Below are 19,779 nucleotides of genomic sequence, written 5' to 3'. Positions count from 1 at the left end.
CTGAAAAGCCCTAGTGAATTCACAGTTAAAGGTGAAGATTAGCATTGGCAATATTTTTCTGTAACATTAAACCCTCCAATTGTAGGAGGGCAAAGAGCTTCTGAACTTCAAAAAACCAGGACTCTATTCTTACTTAGGGCCCCCATTTCCATACACTGCAGCTCTCTCTTACCGATGCAAGAGCCTGTTTGTCAGGTAAACAAGGTGTGGATTGAGAGTTTATAGTAAAGTTTCTGAAAGTGAAGCAGGGGATAGACTGGGACAGATGGCAGTCTCTACTAATGGAGGGCAGGTGGAAGTGATTCCACTTGCTCTCTAACTCTGTAACAGCAGTATAGTATCCTGGGATAGGCCGAGATTTGGAACCAAACAAATGTGGGTTCAGTTTTTACCCTGATGTTTACTATGCTTTTGTTTAAGAGCAAGTCCAACCTCTAAGCCAGTTTTCTTACCAGGGAAGCAGACCTAAGGACTATCTCAGAAATATGAAGCTCAAATGTTTGCCACATACATGAAGTGCTTATCTCACATAATAGGAGCTTAAATATTCTAAGACGGAATACTATTACAAAGAGCAAGGGCTTTGGAATTAGGTAGTTCGTAAACTACCTCTTTGAATCTCACTCAGTATCCTCTTCTAAAAAATGAACAGACACCACCTATTTATCCAGCACTGTTGCTGTGAGATTTAACCCAGGAACATTTTCAGCATCCAAAATAGAATATAGAACAATAAGGGCTTAAAGGTAATGGTTTTCTTTAAGCTAAGCCCCCAAACTTTTCTTCCTCTAAAGTGAGCATTAAAGAGCTACCTCAAGTTTTTGTGGTAATTAAATGTGTGTAAAGTCCTTGGCATAAAATCCTTCCATAAACCAGGCATGCATTTTTTCCCTCTTCTTGAAGACATATAGGTTGAGGGAGAGGGAGTGAGTAGTAGAAACAGGAAACATGGGAGCCTGAACCATCTGCTCATGCAGTGCACTTGTGCCTAGTGTCAAATACATCATTTCAATTATAATGGAATGCAGCTATGCAGATCCAATTTTATGATTCTGTGGGTTAAATAACACCCAGTTCATGATGAACATTTGGGTATTGTAATCACTTGTTATATATGTCATAATCAGGCATCCAGTCTTTATCGAGGTCCTGCAGCAAGCCAGAAGCTACTTTTCTGAATGCTAAAATAGTTGTTGGCAGGGGACGGCATGGCTAAAATTCTGGGGGTTTTAGCTGTGATTCTCCTATACAGGCTTGCCAAAGACAAGCACATAGCATCTTGCATCTAGCATAGCAAAGCATCACATAGTATCTTGGCTGACACCGAAGTCAGATACCTGGATCTACTAGGTCATAACGGCCATATAGTAGGGTGTCTTGCAACACAGCCTGAACCTTTTGCAGAGTCTTTTCTACATCCCGACTTCACTATCACTTTGGATGTGATCCGGTAAGTGGATCAAAACAGCATACCCAAATGTGGTACGTTAGCACCAAACTCCAAAGAAGCACCCCATACACTGTTCCTCTTTCTTCATGGTGTGTGGTACGAGGTGCAGCAACATGTCTCTCACTTTAGAAGGGAAATCTTAACATTTCCCAGACCTCTGCACCCCTGGAAACTTTCCTGATGTGGCAGGCCCTTAAACTTCAAAGGGTACCTTCTTGAACACATATGTCTAAGGCAGGGGTGTCAAACTCATTTTCACCCGGGCCACACCGGCCTCATGGTTGCCTTCAAAGGGCCGAATGTAATTTTAGGACTGCATAAATGTAACTACTTAACTAGGGGCAAGGAGCTCTACATTTGGCCCTTTGAAGGCAACTGTGAGGCTGATGGGGCCCCTAGTGAAAATGAGTTTGACACCCCTGGTGTAAGGCATCTAAGCTGCTTGTGTTTTCTGTTCACAAGATCCAGATACAGTAACATCACGGCATCAATTTAACGTGCTAGCACGATGTTTTGTGTCATCAGGAGTACCTGAGTCCCTCTAGACCTTGCAGTTTACAGAATGCACCAGGGATGAAGGTTTATCTTTAACATCTTGTCCCTGCTACATAAATGCAAACTGAGTGTGATTTTCCTTACTTGTGGCAATGTAAAACAAAGCACTTGCCAGTCTGATGGCTATATACCAATTGCCATGGTTAATATTGATTTGCTCCTATAAAGATATCAAATCAAGGGGAAAAAAATCCTTTGCACAGCTGCTGATACACAAAGCAATTAATGAATATCTTTCTTATGCAGCCACTTATAAATGGTGTGGAGGCAACTCAAGAAATTAAAAAATACAACTACTATATGACCCAGCAATTGCGCTTCTGGATATTTTTATCTGATAAAAATGAAAATACTAATTCAAAATAATATATGCACCCCTATGCTCACTGCAGTATTATTTACAACAGCCAAAATATAGAAACAATCTGAGTGTCCACTGACGGACAAATGGATAAACAAGATTTGGTATGTGCGTGTGCGCGCGTGCACGCGCACACACACACACACACACAATGGAATACGACTCAGACGTAAATGAAGTCTTGCCATTTCTGACAACATGCTAAGTGAAATCAGTCTAAGTGTCCAATGATGGACAAATGGATACAAAAGATTTGGGGGGGGGGGGGGGTGTGTGTGTGTGTGTGTGTGTGTGTGTGTGTGTGTGTGTGTGTGTGTGTATAGGAATACTACTCAGCCATAAATGAAATCTTGCCATTTGTGACAACATGCTGAGTGAAATAAGTCAGAGAGATAGACAAATACTATATGATCTCACTTATATAAGGAATTTTAAAACTAAAAAGCAATTCGAAAACCAAGCTCATAGAAACACAGAACAGACTGGTTGCTACCAGAGGTGGGGAGTGGGTGAAATGGATAAAGGAGCAGAAAGGTAAAAAAATTAGAATTTAATTTAAATCCATAAATGTCATGCCCTGACTGATGTGGTTCAATGGGTTGGGTGTCTTCCCGCAAAGGGTCACCAGTTCTATTCCTGGTCAGGTCACATGCCTGGGTTGCAGGCCAGGTCCCCAGTTGGGGGCATGCGAGAGGCAACTGATTGATGTTTCTCTACCTCTCTTTAAATAAATAAATAAATAAGCAAGTAATAAATAATAAAAACATAAATGTCTTTCTTAAAAATAATACCTAGTATTGACCACACCAAGAAGAAAGTGAGTATGCTGCTCGAAAAAAAATAGACATCTTCAAGTCTTAAAAACATACATAATCAAGGATCTAAAATTCCACTTTGAGGAGCTTATGCTAAGTAATTTGCTAGCAGCTATCACATGTTCTGAACCAGGAATTTGTATACAGTTGTGACTCAAGGAAGAAATCCTAAAAATACACAAGGGAAAAGAAAAAAATTTAATTTGCATTTCTCTGATTATCTACAAAGTTTAATTATTCTGAAATGGCTATATACATTTTGTCATTGGAATATTTATCTTTCCTACTGATTTACCTACTAAAGTATTACCTACATTGGGTTACAAATATTTTTCTAGGCTTCTTATATATCTTTTTATTTTGGATACAGTACTTCACATTTCCATTATTTGTATAGTTTCTTAAGAAGCTTTCTTTCTGTTCTTCGATTTCCAAAAATATTTGAGTACATAGTTGTCAAAAACTCTAGATGCCAAAGCACATCAAAAACAAAATCAAAATATTTGCAAATATGAAAAATGAACATATCTAATATGACATTAAATAAAAAACAAACTGACATAAGATCAATAAGTTTGAAAATGTATACATTAAAAGCATGCAAATTAGAACAGTGAAATATTCCTTTGCCACCTAGTAACAAAAATTTAAGATACTCTATAATGCTGGAGAGGGTATGGGAAGACAACGCCTCTCAAACTCATTAGTATAATGCTGAGTGAAAAGGTCAGGAGAACTACCCATTCAACCATCTTTTAAAGACTGAAAAAATACAGCAAAACATTAATAGTGATATCTCAAAGTAATACTTGCTAGGTAGGCAATTTAAAAACAAAAATAACAACAAAAAAAGTGGCCTGTATTTAGAAAATGAACTAACTGCCTTGGCTGGAAAGGCTCAGTGGTTTGAGCGCTTGCCTGCGAACCAAAGGGTAGCTGGTTTGATTCCCAGTCAGGGCACATGCCTGGGTTGTGGGCCAGGTCCCCTGTAGGGGGCACTTGAGAGGCAACCACACATTGATGTTTCTCTCCCTCTTTCTCTCTCCTTTCCCCTCTCTCTAAAAATAAATTTATATATATGTGTTTATATATATATATATATGTATTTTAAAAAAAGAAAGGAAAATGAACTAACTGATTATGCAATGAGGGAGGAATTATCAACCCTGTTTTACAGATGTGGAAACCCAGGCAAGTTAATGAACTCTCAGTCACAAAGATATGGTAAGACTCAAACCCATGTCTAATTCCAAAGCTTGTGTCCCTTGAACTATATAGCACATGGGCCTATAAGAGTGTCATAACGATTCAATACTTTCTTTACCTCAAACAGTGTAGGCTAGCTGACAGAGTATGGGACTGAAGCTGGGATTTCTACTGCTGACAGGATCAACTGGCATGGCTAACCAATACACAGGTTAAGCTGAATTCTATGATTAAGGGCGAGGGGCTTGGGGGGGGGGAAGAATCAATAATACAGAAAGCTAAAACACTGGCCTCACAAGAAATCTAGTAAGAAAGGTGTTACCACTGTAATTTTCTAGAAAACAAAATTGAGAAAGATCCAACAAGTATGGAAAGAATTTTAACCCACATCTGCTCTTTCCATTATATCACATAGCCTTTCAATGCATAGAAAACAGCAGCCAAAAAGCCTACTTCAGGCATATACAGCTACAAACTTTCCACTGGTCACCACGTTACATTTATTCACTTTTTTTTTTTATCACTTTTCTTAGTCACTTTTTTAATCACAGGAACTTCAAAAGAAAATTTGACTGCTTTGAGACAAGTTACTCTTTTCTTGCTCTTTGTATATATAGGTGATGATATATTTGGAAGATCAGTATGGGTAAAACTATTGCAAGGATTTTTTCTGAAATAAAAACCAAAAAAACAGAGCGAACATTTGGATACTTACAGCCTCAGTAGGTGTCTTTTTCAGTTTAGTCCTGTCTACTTTCATGTTTTCGATTTTCTATTTTATGATCTGAAAAAGTAAATCCCAAAAGAAGTGAGAATTTAAGTTGCAATCTTGAACTCTACAGGCTTGGACATAGACAATGTAGAATGAAGAGCATGCAAAAGGCTTAAGGTACAAATTCTGGAGTTACACTGCCATGCCAACTGAGAGGCACAGCTATGAGGTGGGGGTGGGTAAAGAATCTCTCCAGATAACATTGGCCAACATCCATGTGTTGCAAAAGTCTATAATCAATTTAAGCCAAACTTAAACGTCTTTTTTAACAAACCTCTTAAATTCATAATTGGAAATAAAGTTCAATGTTTTCAACACTTCAAGACGGAAAATTCACCATATCCTCGCAGTGTTCTGGAAAACTTAGAAATTCCATTTCTGGGAATTTAGCTAAAGAAAATCAGAAGGATGTACACAAACATTTAACCACAAGAATCCATACTGAATGTCCATGTATAATAATGAAAAACTGGAAAGGATCAAATGCCCCAAACATAATTGGTTTAAAATGAAACATTATACAACTGTTAAAAATATTGCATAAAATTATATAACAGCACACAAAGATGCTCATAGTGAAATAAATTATAAAACAGAATGAACAGTATAAACCTATGTCTAAAGAATATAGCTAGAAATGCATTAAAATGTTAACTCATTGCTAACCAAAAGGATGTTTGTTTTATCTATGCATCTCTGCATCTTTTACAGTTTTAACCAATAAAAATACATTAATTGTATCATAAAAACAAAGGCAACACAATACTCTTATTTTTTAATTAGAAAATGAGGTATAAGACTCACTAGAAATGTCCTGAGCACAGAACTAAGGCCACGTAATTTGGAAGGCTCAAAAGTGAATGGACAATAATTTAATTAGACCCATAGTATAAATCTAGGTGATCTTTGATGGCAGACAGGCCCTTCAAGATGCTCTGGCCAAGGCTCTGGAAGAAATAAAGGTTTCTCCTATTAGCAACTAGGACACATGAACAGAGGTAGAGGTGAACTGCAAACACTTTATACACCAAAGATTCTGCTGCCAGTAACATATTTGGTATACAGCAGTTCACTGGAGGTCAATGTCCTTCCCCCAAGAAGGTTGTCATAATGTAAAGACAACCAAGCACAAGTATAAATTTTAGGCAACTTTTGGCCTAGATTTAGTCCAACATACTCAGTACTGTGGAAATATATTTTCTTGTGTGGCTGGCATCCATTCAACCAATGGGCATTTAGCAAGAGTTGGAGAAATTCCAGAATATGTTCTAATGTTTCTGTAGAGATCATTCCTGAAGAAAAAAAGGTGTTTTCCCTTTATGGTTCACATATAAGGTGCATGATACCAGATTACTTTTTAAAAAATCACCTCAGCATCTAATAGAAAATGAGCAAAATGCCTGCTTCCAATAACTCCCAAGTATCTAAAATGAGGTCAACAGGATTCTAGCAACAATACAACCCATGCCATGGAAACTATAAGTGACCTTTTTATACACTTACTTAGTCTCAGGCTTGTTTTTTTCTCACACCCATTACTTAGAGCAATCATTTGCCGAGAGGCTACTGACTCTGCTGCACACAACACCATACAACCCAAATCACTGAGAATGCTTTCCCTCTAACATTAGGAACAAGGTAAGAATGCCCATTCTCACCACTTTCATCCAACATGTGTTGAAAGTTGTAGCCACTGCAATAAGGTAAGAAAAGGAAATAACAGGAATATAGGTCAGAAAGAAAGAAAACAGTCCCTATTTGCAGAAGACAAAAGATTGTCTAAGTAGAAATCCCAGAGAATCTACAAAACCTTCCCAGAACTAATAAGTAATCTCAGCAAAGTTGCAGGACACAAGATAAACATACACAAATCAATCATATTTCTATGTACCGGCAGTGGACATGTTGACTCTACATTTAAAAGTACAACAGGATTCACAATTGTGCAAGAAAAATGAAATACTTATATATATGGAAAGGTAAAGGACTGCCACAGCTAAAGCAACCTTGAAATAGAAGAGAGAGGAATCACTCAATCCAATTTTAAGATTTGTTATATGAGGCCTGTCCAGAAAAAGTCCAGCCATTGTTAATGTAACGAGAACTGTTTACACAACATCAATGTAAACTAGCAGCTAAGGAGAGTGGACGGGAATGTGCATGCGTGAACAGTGACGACTTCACTGTACTAGTCAGTGGGGGCGGTAGACACCGTTGAGTGAGCATGTGTACTGTGTGGCCATCACATTCAAAATGACTGAGCAAATAGATCAATGGATCTGCATCAAATTTTGCGTTAGGCTTGAACATTCCTCCGCAGAAACTATTCAGATGATTCAGAAGGCCACAGCTACAGGCAACTGGTGATTGGCAGTTACAACACGACAACACGCCCACTCATGCATCACATCTCATGTAGTTTTTTTGAGAAGCATCAAATCACCCAGGTGACTCAGCCCCCCTACAGCCTAGATTTGGTGCCCTGAGACTTCTGGCTTTTCCCAAAACTAAAATCACCTTTGAAAGGCAAGAGATTTCAGACTGCTGATGAGATTCAGGACAATACAATGGGGCAGTTGATGGTGATTGGGAGAACTGTGTGAGGTCCCAAGGTGCCTACTTTGAAGGAGACTGAAGTGTCATTGTCCTATGTACGATGTTTCCTGTATCTTGTATCTTCTTCAATGAATGTCTCTGTTTTTCATATTACATGGATGGATACTTTCTGAACAGACCTCATATATATCTGTATCTATATCCAGACATATCTACAGTAATCATGACTGTATATGTAGTATTGGAGGAGGTACAGACACACAAATCAATGTACAAGACACCTACATAAACAGGCCCAACTGATTTTTGACAAAGGAAAAGCAACTTGGTCAAAGATTGTTCCATTACAAATGGTGCCAGAGCAAGTAGACATCTATAGGCACACACAGACACACACAAAAAGAACTTTAATTTAAGTCTCATACTTTACATAAAAATCAATTCAAAAGAAATCATGTGATAAGGATGTAGAGAAAAGAAAACCCTTGTGTACTGTTGGTGGGCATGTACACTAGTGCAGCCACTATGGAAAACAGTATGGAGGTTCCTCAAAAAGTTAAAAAAAAACATGACCCAGCAATTCCACTTCTAGGTATTTATCCAAAAGAAATGAGAACATTTACTTGAAAAGACATATGCACCTCCATGTTAAACAGTATTTACAATAGCCAAGACATGGAAGATGTGATACACACAGAAAGTGGAATACTATTCAACCATAAAAAATAAGAAAGTCTTGCCATCTGCAACGACACAGATGGCAAATATGTAAAACAAGACAGACAGAGGGAAAGACAGATACTGTGTGATCTCACTTCTACATGGAATTGTAAAAAATAAATAAATAAATAAATAAAACAAAAGCCCCAAAACTCAGATACAGAAAACAGATTAGTGGTTGCCAATGTGGGAGTGGGTGAAATGGGTGAAGGTAGTCAAAAGGTTAAACTTCTAGTTATACTGAATTACGTTGTATACCTGAAATTAGTATGTTATATGCCATAATTTAAAAATGCAAAGTAAAAAAAAAAAGGATCAGGGACCTAAATGTAAAACTATAAAACTTACCAGAAAATAACAGAAAAACATACATAGTATCTAGAATATATAAAGAACTCCCAAAACCAACAATAAAAAATAAATAAATAAATCCTCCAAAACAAGAGCACTGATTAACTTGTGCAAATAAAGCTCACAACTATTTTACTGATTTAAAAAAATATAAATGAGATTGCCTGTACATCATCATGCAAGTGTCTAAATAAAGCTGTTTTAACCTAGGATTCTGTACTTTTTAATAGACCCTGGCTTAAAAAGTGATTTATTAGAAGAATAACAGATAGCTCACAGAACCAACAGGAAGGCTTAGAGATTGAGAAAAGAGGAGGAACCAAGGAAGCTATGCAGCCTGGAACTATTATCAAAGGACCGCCCACAGACACAGTTTAGCTGGGGGTACCCACACTGCCAACCTCAGACTCTGGATGTCTAAAAGATACTGCTAGTGGCAGAATTATTTCTAAACGGTCTCAGATTATTTGTTTCAGGTATCAGTGACTCAAGATGAAAAGTCTGGAGGTGTGAGCATGTGATTGGTCAAGGACAGGTTCCATTTCCTAACTGTAGAGGTTCTAGGAGAACAAGTACATTTGGCTTTTTCAGTTTCCACAGTATTTGGGTTCCAAACTTTTCATAATCAGATTCAGATAAGCACCAAATTAATAAATCAAGCCAAAACAAATGAACAAGTACACCTCCCCCATAACAAATGCACTGTTAACCTGATTTCTATAACTTTGTTGCATGAAACACCTATAGATTAAGAAGGAAAGCTGTTACTGTCCATGAGACATCAATTGAAAAAATTCATAAGTTAGTTTGTTTCTAGTTGCTCTGTTTTTAAGCTGGTTTCACAGTGGGAAGGGAGAATATTTTTGAGTACCCATTACAAGCCGCACAGTACTTAGGTTGGTGTTTCCCAGAGCATTTCAGAGCATCTTACTCCATGAAGGAAGACAAGGCTCCAGTAACTTGGGGAATGTTATGAATGCAATTTCTCTTCATTTAGGACAGTCACATGGCAGGCTGACAATACTAATGGCTCCAAGAAATCTTGGGTAAAGGAAACTTATCAGGACAAAGAAACATTTTTTCAAGTGACATCTACTGACAGCCCACCAATTAAAGTACCCCAAAGAATACAATATGAGACATGCTGCCCAGGGGCTTCATAAAAAGTCTTTCATACAATCCTCACCACTCAAGTCAAGTTCTGTCCCCATTTACAGACAGGAAACTGAGGTTCAGAGAAATTAAGTACCTTGCCTGGTTAGTGAATGTTGGCACCAAGACTGAATCCACACCTTTCTGACCCCCCAATCCATGCTTTAATAACATGCTGTTCACTGTATGTACTATTTTTATTACTACAGTAAATACCTGTAGATGAAAATATAAGGTTCTTCTACATTGTTGGATTCTGTCACTCAAAAAATTATTGCAAGAGAGGAAACTGGGGCACAAGGTGAGAAGCTGAGATACTGTCAATCTCCAAATGATGGGAAAAGTAACTAGGAAGTGACTTCTACATAATTAGAAGCTAGTCAGGTGAAAATCTCATTACATAAAAAAAGCCTCTAACAAAAAGAAGTCAGCACTAAACAAATCCCTGAAAATGGCCTACTGCCTCTGTTGGGTCAGATCAGAACTCTGCACCAAGCATCTTCTACATGTAATAAACTTTTCTTCCTAAACTAAGGTTAGAAAGACGATCAAATTTAAGGAAACGAACAAATTATTATGAACCACCATCAATTGTCATTACCATGACTTCCATTTGTTTAACTATTTCTTTTTTCACTTCCTCACTCCCCATAACTTCATTTACCTCTGAAGTTTCAATCTTGGTTTTGTAGCGTTTATGTCAAAATAAATGAGTACAATTAAAATAAATTGAAGGAAGTTCCTCTTTAAAGGGTAACTCATCACCTCCAGCTGATCAAATGTACAATGACTTTCAATATTGCACCAACTTAAGGGCAGAGGACACCTGCAGTTTCCAAATCTGGCTCAACAGCAGTTGAGTGTAGTGGTGGACTGGCCTTGCTATTCAAAGTATGACTGAAGACTCAGCAGCACTGACACCACCTGGGAGTTATTAAAAATGTAGATTCTTACCAAAAAACTACTAGAACTGATAAATGAATTCAATAAAGTAGCAGGATACAAAATAAATATCCAGAAATCAGTTGCATTTATATATACCAGTAATGGACTATCAGAAAGGGAAACTAAGAAAACAATCCTATTTACAATTGCTTAAAAAAAAAAAAAAGGACAAAATCAAGGGGAGGGTAGAGGTGGGGGAGGGAGGTGGGACTGGCTGGGGTGGGGTGGAGGGATGGGGAGAAAATGCAGACAATTGTAACTGAATAAAAAAATTAAATAAACAAACAAACAAAAACAAAAACAAACCACCTGGGAATAAATTTAACCAAGAACATAAAAGACCTGTACTCAGAAAATTATATGACACTGAAGAAAGAAACTGAAGATACAAATAAGTGGGAGCATATATCGTGTTCACAGATAGAAAGAATTAACATCACAAAATGTCCACACTACCCAAAGCAATCTATAGATTCAATGCAATTTCTATCAAGGTACCAACAGTGTATTTCACAGAACTCAAATATCCCAAAAATTTATATGGAACTACAAAAGACCCCAAATAGCCACAGCGATCCCAATAAAGAAGTTGGAGGAATCACGCTAGCTGATATCCCACTATACTACAAGGCCATAGTAATCAGAACAGAATGGTACTGGCATAAAAACAGACATACAGACAAACCACTGAATGGAATAGAGCACCCAGAAATAAACCCCACCTTTATGGTCAAGTAATATTTGACAATGGAGGCAAGAACATACAATGGGGTAAAGACAGTTTATTCAATAAATGATGTTGGGAAAACTGGACAGATACATGCTAAAAAAAAAAAAGAAGAAGAAAAGAAACTAGACCACCTTCCGACACCATACACAAGAATAAACTCGAATGGATTAAAGACTTAAATTTTAGAGCTGAAACCATAAAAATCCTAGAAGAAAACACAAGCAGTAAAATGTTGGGCATTTCTTGTAACAGTATGTTTTCTGATATATATCCTCGGGCAATGGAAACAAAAGAAAAATAAGCAAATGGGACTATACAAAACTAGAAAGTTTTTGCACAGCAAAGGAAACCATTAACGAAATGAAAAGAAAACCCACTGAATGTGAGAACACATTCACCAATGATACATCTGATAAGGGGTTAATATCCAAAGTTCATAAACAACTTATAAAACTTAACACCAAAAAAAACCTACCCTCCCCCAAACCCCCAAAACAATCCAATTAAAAAATGGGCAAAGGACTGGAATAGACATTTCTCCAAAGAAGACATGCAGATGGCCAACAGACATATGAAAAAGATGCTCATCACCACTAATCACCAGAGAAATGCATATTTAAAACCACAATGAGATATCATCTCACACCTGTCACAATGGCTACCATCAATAAATCAATAAACAAGTGCTGGCAAAGATGTGGAGAAAAGGGAGCCCTTGTTCACTGTTGGTGGGAATGCAGATTGCTGCAACCATGGTGGAAAGCAATATGGAGATGCCTCAAAAAATTAAAAAATGGAACTGCCTTATGGTCCAGTGATTCCACTTCTAAGAATATATCCAGAGGAACCTGAAACACTAATTGGAAAGAATATATGCACCCCTATCTCCACTGCAGTGTTAGTTACAATGGCCAAGATATGGAAGCACCCCAAGTGTCCATTAGTAAATGAATGAATAAGAAAGCTGTGGTACATTTACACAATGGAATACTACTCAGCTGTAAAAAAGAAGGAAATCTGTCCCTTTGCCACAGCATGGACAGACCTGGAGAGTATTATACTAAGTGAAATAAGCCAGTCAGTGAAAGACAAATATCGTACGATTTCACTTAAATGTGGAATCTAATGAACAAAATAAACTAACAAAAAACATAAAAACAGACTCATAAATGCAGAGAACAGATTAACAGCTGTTGGAGTAGAGGGTGTAGGCAGGCCAGGTGAAAAAGGTGAAGGGATTAAGGAAAAATTTTAAAAACTTCCTAGAGAGAATAGTATGCTGATTACCAGAGGGAAAGGGGGTGGGGGAGGGAGAAGAGGGTAAGGAGGGGTAAATGGTGATAAAAGGAGACTTGACTTGGGGTGATGAACACACAATACAATATATAGAATTTACCCCTGAAACCTGTAATTTTAATAACCAATGTTGCCCCCAATAAATTCAATAAATATGTAAAAGAAACCCCAACATAGTCACATTACTATTATCAGATTAAGAAATAATTCCTTACTGTAATCATATATGCAGTGAGCACATTTTTGTCTCATAAATTCTTCTGTATAGTTTTTGTTCAAATCAGAATCTAAATAAGTTCCATTCTTTGCTACTGTTTGATGTGTCTCTTAAATTCTTACAATTTATAGGTATCTCCTCAATCTTTATTTTTTTACTTGCAATTTATTTGTTAAAGAAGCTGGATTGTTTGTCCTATAGATTATGGTTATATTTCATGTTTTTATTACCCCTGTACTTTCTGTTACATTGGTAATTAAAGTCAGAGACCAAAAATATACACATACATATACATACATATACATACATACACACACACACACACACACACACACACGTATATATAGAAGTGCAGAATCTCAGGCCCTACCCAGACCTGAGGAATCAAACTGTGTTTTAATAAGATCTTCTGGCGACACATGTATTAAAGTTTGAGAAGCACTAGGTCAAAATACAGGCCCAGAGTCAGAAAACCCAGGTTAGAACCACGGCTGTATCACATACTCTAGGACCATGGACAAATCAGTCTCTGTGTATTTGTTTCCTCAACTGTGAAACAAGAATAACCGATCTCCCCACTTCCACACTGTCATCCAACCCATTCTCCAGAGAACAGGAAAAGTAATCTTCTTAAAACACAGATCAGCTCATATTACTTCCTTGCTTAAAAACTTTCAGCCATTTCCCTAGAACCATATCCAAGCTCTAACCGTGACCCACAGGGCCCTGGTATGATTTAGCTCCTGAAACTCTCTCCAACCCCCTCTCTTCACAACCACATTAGTCTTTCTCTTTAGTTTCTGGAACACTCGAAGTTCTTTCTGGCCTCCAGTGCTATTTACAAGTGCTATTCCACTGGAATGCTTCTGTGCCACGCCCCCCCTTCTTCCCACAGCCAGTTCTTGAGGAACTGACTTTAAAACAAGACCCCAAATGGCTTCCCATGGCCACCTACCTAAAGCTGGTCTAACTGTTATTTTTCTATGACAGTACTCTGCTTTTTTTCTCTCATAACAAGTATCAATTACTATAACTGGGTTTGATTTTCTAGTGTTAAGCTGTTAGCATCTAGCACAGCATCTTACACTTGATAGGTTCACATATATTTGAGGAATGGAGTTCAGGAAAGCAGTCAGTCCTGAGGAAAAAAATCTGTGCTTGTCAGCATCTAGACAGTACTTCAAGCCATAGGTCTGCAGAGAAGAAGGAAAGAGGCAAAGAAGAGAAATAGAGGAAAGTTCTTATTTACTCTAACATTTAAAGTTAAGACAAAGAAGGAGAACTCCGCAAAGGAGAGGCCAGTGAGGTAGAAGCAAAACTAATTCATGGTATCACGAAAGACAAAAGATGGCAAGACTAATCTACTGGGTCAAAAGTCAGTGTGAGATATGTCCAGAAGAATGTCCACTGAAATTGGAAATAGAGGTAACTTGAGAAGGAGGTTTCAGTGGGGTGGTGGGAAAGGAAAACAGACTGGAGTCAGGGAACCAATGGGCAATATACACGGCACATGCAGAGAACTTTGTGAAAGTCTGGCTGTGAATGCCAGCAGAAAATTATGGGGTCATTGAAAGGTACAAGGGAAAGGAGGGGAAGAGAAGATGATGGAAAGAAAATCCCTGAAGTTGAGTGTAGGGGACCATTTAGCCCCTCACTACTTCACCTTAACATAATGAAAACTTAGGTGGGTTTTGAATAGCACAGATACTACCTAGAATTAGGACAATCCTCTCCCTAATCTATTAAAACTTGACTGAGTGTCCCTCCCTCTGCGCTTATATTGTACTCTGTACCTATCACTTCCCTATTAATGAGAAAATGTCTGCCACAGGGAGGGGAAGGAAACAAACAAAAAACCACCTGGGAAAGAAGAAACATACATTATCAGAGGTTGCCTGTAGGTGGCAGGATAACATAGTTTTATTTTGGCTTCATGCTTTTCAAATCCTTCCCAATTTTCTATAAGCACACATCCATTTATAATGAGAATTTTTCTTTTGTACTATTTTTCTTCAGGTAGAAAACAGTGACACCACCCTGAGCCAAAAAGCACGCATCAAATTAACAACGATATCATCTAAACAAATGCTTTGGGTTACCTGCTGCCTGCTCTTAAGAGCTTCTTTCCTGTGCCTTCTACGGTTTAATCCTGGCATTAGCACTCAGTATTTATTGATTGGTAGGTTAAGCAATGCTGCACACATGTATGGGAGTGTGGATGAATCAAAGTCAGTCTAAAATTCCCACTGTAATCATGGGGAAGCATTATGGCCATTTTTAACCAAAATTGCTTAGAAAACACTAAATTCCAGCATGCCACAAAGGAAAATACTCGATTTTTGCCTTGCAGTGAGTGATTCCCTTTGCCTGTCTGCAGTCTCTTAAAGTAAATTAAAGTGAAAACTGTCTGGACCAGCCATCACATCAGGAAGCAGCAAGCCGAGTCCTGAAACCCAGCCTGCTATTCATTATTTGATTACAGAGGTACAGACATCACATTAACTGATTTGTTAAAAGAGACACCACCTAATTGTTGGGCCTTTCCATCTAGTCTAGTGTTTTATTATTTATATTAATATCCACCCAACAAACATTCTGAGACTCCATTTATTCTAACAGAAGCTAACATTTACCGACCATTATGCATTATTTCTTATTCTTATAAAAAGCTGGAGGTTACGTTTACTGAGACCAAGAGTAGCCACATACCCAGTAAGTGGCAGAACCTGGATTCAAACCAAATTTGCTCCACAATTCTACAGTATGTAAAATGGCTCTATGCACAGTTCACCCTGCTACCCCCGCCTACTACAGACACCAATGTCCCTACCCTTGGCCACATGACCCAGAGGATTTGCTGACCTAAATTTTATTGGACACGAGTAAGATGTACTAATAAAACAACTAATAGAGTATACAGATGGTGAATTATGGTGTACAATTGAAAATTATGTTAATGAATGTTACAACCAATATATTTAATTTTTAAAAAACTACATGAAGAAAAAATAGCACTCCCTAGTAACTGTTCAATAAATGCTTAATGTTGTTAAGGAAAACACACACTCAATAATAATAAAGCAACTGAGGAATAACCTCTACTCACTCAAGACAAATCTGGAAATTACCTACAGAAATACCTTGACAGAGTCTATCTTTCAACATCTGAAAGCACCATACCTCAGGTAAGTGCATATGCTTGCTCGTGGTGCCTTTCTGCACTTCAGTAAACTCAAAGAAAATAAGGGCAGAAATACCGAGGAGGAATCTGATACCACAACACTCACTGTGGAATTAGGAATGGCGTCTGAAAACACATGTCCTACACATCCTCTACCACACTATCCTGGGAAGCTGCAGATCCAGAAGTTATTCGTCTGGTCATTACCCCCAATTACTTAGAGAAACTGGCATCAAAAGAATTTGGCATCAAACTAGGGCTCACCAAAGTAGTAGGTCAGTTTTGCCGGCGGAGAGGAAATGGCAGCATGCCAAGGAGCCCTTAGCATTTCCAACAAAAAAATAAGAACAGCAATGAGTGTCAAAGTTATGCAAATTAAAGAGAGAAAGACTCCCTGTCTATACATTTTAAAATGATGCTGTGGAATAATCCTAGTCTACTCTTTAAGAATGAACGGTGTCTCTCCATCCTGTTCCTTAATGGTGACTGGATTTGGTGCAAAAGATCAATTGTACCAATGACTGGTTATTTCCTATCTCATCAAATCCAATTTCAAAGATGCAAGTGTTATTTCAGTCTTCCCCACCTGTAACAGAAAATTAAGATACGAGCCTTTAAATACTCTTTATTCAAATGTCAAGAACTTAACCACAGAAAAGCCTGCCACTACCTAATAGGTGAACTTCACCCAGAAGGGCCACAGGCAGTGTTTACTGAATTCAGGAAAATACATTCAACAGAAGTCAAGTTACTCAAAACTAATTTACTTAAAAAAATTAAAATCTGGCCCTGGCCGGTATGGCTCAGTTGCTTGGAGCGTCCAGCAAACCGAAAGATCGCAGGTTTGATTCCTGATCAGGGCACATGCCTGGTTTGTGGGTTCATTCCCTGGTCGGAGTACATGCAAGAGGCAATGTTTCTCTCTCACATCAACGATTCTCTCCCTCTCTTTCTCCCTGTTTTCCCCTCTTGCTAAAATCAATAAAGAAAAAAAAATTAAATATGGAGTTCTCAACCCTGGCTCTGCAAAATCACCCCAGACTTATTTTGAAAATTAAAAATGTCTGGTCATACAAATATCTGACTCACTATGTATGAGGTGGAAACTTTCCTTTTCTCCCAAGCTGTGTAAGTGATTTAGCTGCACAGCCAGACTTGAGACACTGTTACATATTAATTATGCTCTGCCAATTTGTTACTCACTTAGGAATTCGCTTTAAAGTAATGAGGGAGGGAGTAGGATCTAAATAAACAATAGCCACGTGTTGGTAATTGCTGGAACTGGGTAACAGATACACCGGGTTTTGTTAAACTACTTTCTAACTTTTGTGTTATGTTTGAAAATCTCAAATAAATTTAAAATATTTTAAATTAAGAGTTTATCTTGCTAGATCCCTCCATTCCATCCTCTACATTGCTGCCACAGCAATCTCCCTCAAACTCAAAACCTACCTACATCAAGGGCAAACTCCTTACCTAACCCAGCATGCAAGACCTCTAGGACTTAGTCCGTGTTTACCTCCCACCATGGCCATGTCATTACATAACACTCTCCTCCGCTCCCCGCATGCTCTAACCAGTCAAGCTTTTTATAGTTTCCCTCACATTCAAGACTTTTGATACCTTGACTCAAACTGCTCTCTGCTGAAATAGCTGCTCTCTGCATATCCCCTACAGCTCAGTTAAATACCACCTCCTCTATGAAGCTATTTCAGATATCCCCTCCCCAAGTAAAATCAACTGCTCTCTCCTTTATGCCCGCACTGTACCCTGCATATACCCTCAACACACCTCTGCTTATTTACATGTCTGTCTCCCTACTACAGTGAGTTCTGCATGAATGGGACTGTACCTATTTATCTGTGCATTCCTGTCACTGGCACAGGAACTGTCATTTAGTATATTAATAAATGAATAAATGACTATCCCGTAAATGTTTAATGAAACTAAAACACCCAAGTCACGTTCAACTCTTTTGGTGAAATCTTCAACTCAGAAAAACCTATTTATACAATTCATTCAATCTGCATCTTTCCATTCAAAAAATACTCATAAATGAACATACTATATGCAGGGCACTGCAATGGCTGCTGTAAATTAACCAGGTATACAGAAATGTAAAAAACATGTATCAGAAAAAAAAGTAAGATTGGAAGCGATGGTAATAAAAAAAAAACAGTAACTCTAGCACATGAAAGTGCACAATTACATCTTCCTAGTGGCCAAAGCAAAGCTGAAAAACAATCAATTACAAGATCAACACAGTACATTAAATAAAATCCTTATATAACATCAACCATAATCCTCTTGCTTTTAAAAAAAAATTGGATTTTTAGAGATTAAAGTTGCATAAAGCAGAAAATATCTTTAGCACAAGTGAAACTAATTAGCCCAATTTTCATCTTTGGCCATAGTGCTTTAGTCTAAAACATATACACACACACACATACTAGAAAATATAAGGCAAACAACACAGCAATTTGGACAGCCTCTTAAACACACGTGGACAAAACTTTAGATTTCTTCTCTTCTTACACTGAGGGATCAGCACAAAATTCCTGAAATTCTATGAAGAATCTTTGCACGTGCTATTATTTTCTGCGAAGGTAACTGATAGCTTTCATTAGCTTCTTATAGAGATCCATGACTTGAAAAACATTAGGAACCATCACCCCACAAAAAGATCTCTAAGACACTGTCTGCCTAGCCAGTACAATGTTTTCACTTTCATTTATGAAACACAGGTATATGGTATTCCCCTAAAGCCACATGATAGGTTGTCAAGTACAATATAGTACAGGAAATCAATGAAAAGATTCCAACCGTTTTGCATTATTCAGCTCCAACCCTGACATACTCCCAAGTTTTCAGAGAAATATGCATTTCTAAAGATTAAACCTCCGTTGTGTAAGGGGGAATTCTGTATTCTTGGATTTTAAAAAAATCCTCTAGTCCTGTATCCTGAAGAAAGGTAGAAAAAGCACAAACCTTCTATAGAAAAGCTAGATTAGGTGTATTTCTAAATAAAAGAAAGGTTTTAATGTCTTAAAATATTCTGAAAAAGATATGCTGTATCTATATGGGGGGAGAAGGAAAGACCTCTGTAATATATTTATTTGTTACCATACATGCTGATTTTTTTTAAAGACACAGACTGAGGAATACTACCAGAAGAAAGTAGAAATGAAGTAGAGGACAACAGCATAATGGAAAGGCCTGGGAGTCGGAAAGAACTGGGCTTAAATTCTATTTACTAGCTGTATGATCTTAGACAAATTACTGTATCACTGAGTCGGTAAACTTCTGTAAAATAAAGTCTATCCAAAGGATTGTACCTGGCAGAGAGTAAGCCATACTATTATCTGTTACATTTCTTTTAGCTGCAGATTTATCTAAGGGCAGTAATCTTATGATCTCTCTCCCTCTCTCTCTCTCCCTCTCTCTCTCTCTCTCTCTCTCTCTCTCTCAAACA

At 37.8% G+C, this 19,779-nt stretch overlaps 1 protein-coding gene across 15 annotated transcripts in view; it reads right to left on the bottom strand.

Annotated features, from left to right (window-relative positions):
- Window positions 1-19,779, bottom strand: part of HUWE1 (HECT, UBA and WWE domain containing E3 ubiquitin protein ligase 1) — a 160,435-nt gene that overhangs the window by 122,813 nt on the left and 17,843 nt on the right. For 13 of the 15 annotated variants that reach the window (XM_071220275.1, XM_045187560.2, XM_071220279.1 and 10 more), the window contains one exon: window positions 5,103-5,171. In XM_071220275.1, coding sequence (XP_071076376.1) covers window positions 5,103-5,147 — 45 coding nt within the window. In that variant the 5' untranslated portion in view covers window positions 5,148-5,171. Of the gene's footprint in view, window positions 1-5,102; window positions 5,172-5,963; window positions 6,107-19,779 lie in introns of all 15 variants that reach the window. The other 2 variants (XM_071220274.1, XM_071220273.1) reach the window with 1 other exon arrangement.

This window comes from Desmodus rotundus, chromosome X, assembly GCF_022682495.2.
Source record: "Desmodus rotundus isolate HL8 chromosome X, HLdesRot8A.1, whole genome shotgun sequence".
NCBI classification, from domain to species: Eukaryota; Metazoa; Chordata; class Mammalia; order Chiroptera; family Phyllostomidae; genus Desmodus; species Desmodus rotundus.
Note: the sequence above shows the minus strand (reverse complement) of the source record. Positions and strands in the feature narration are given on the sequence as shown.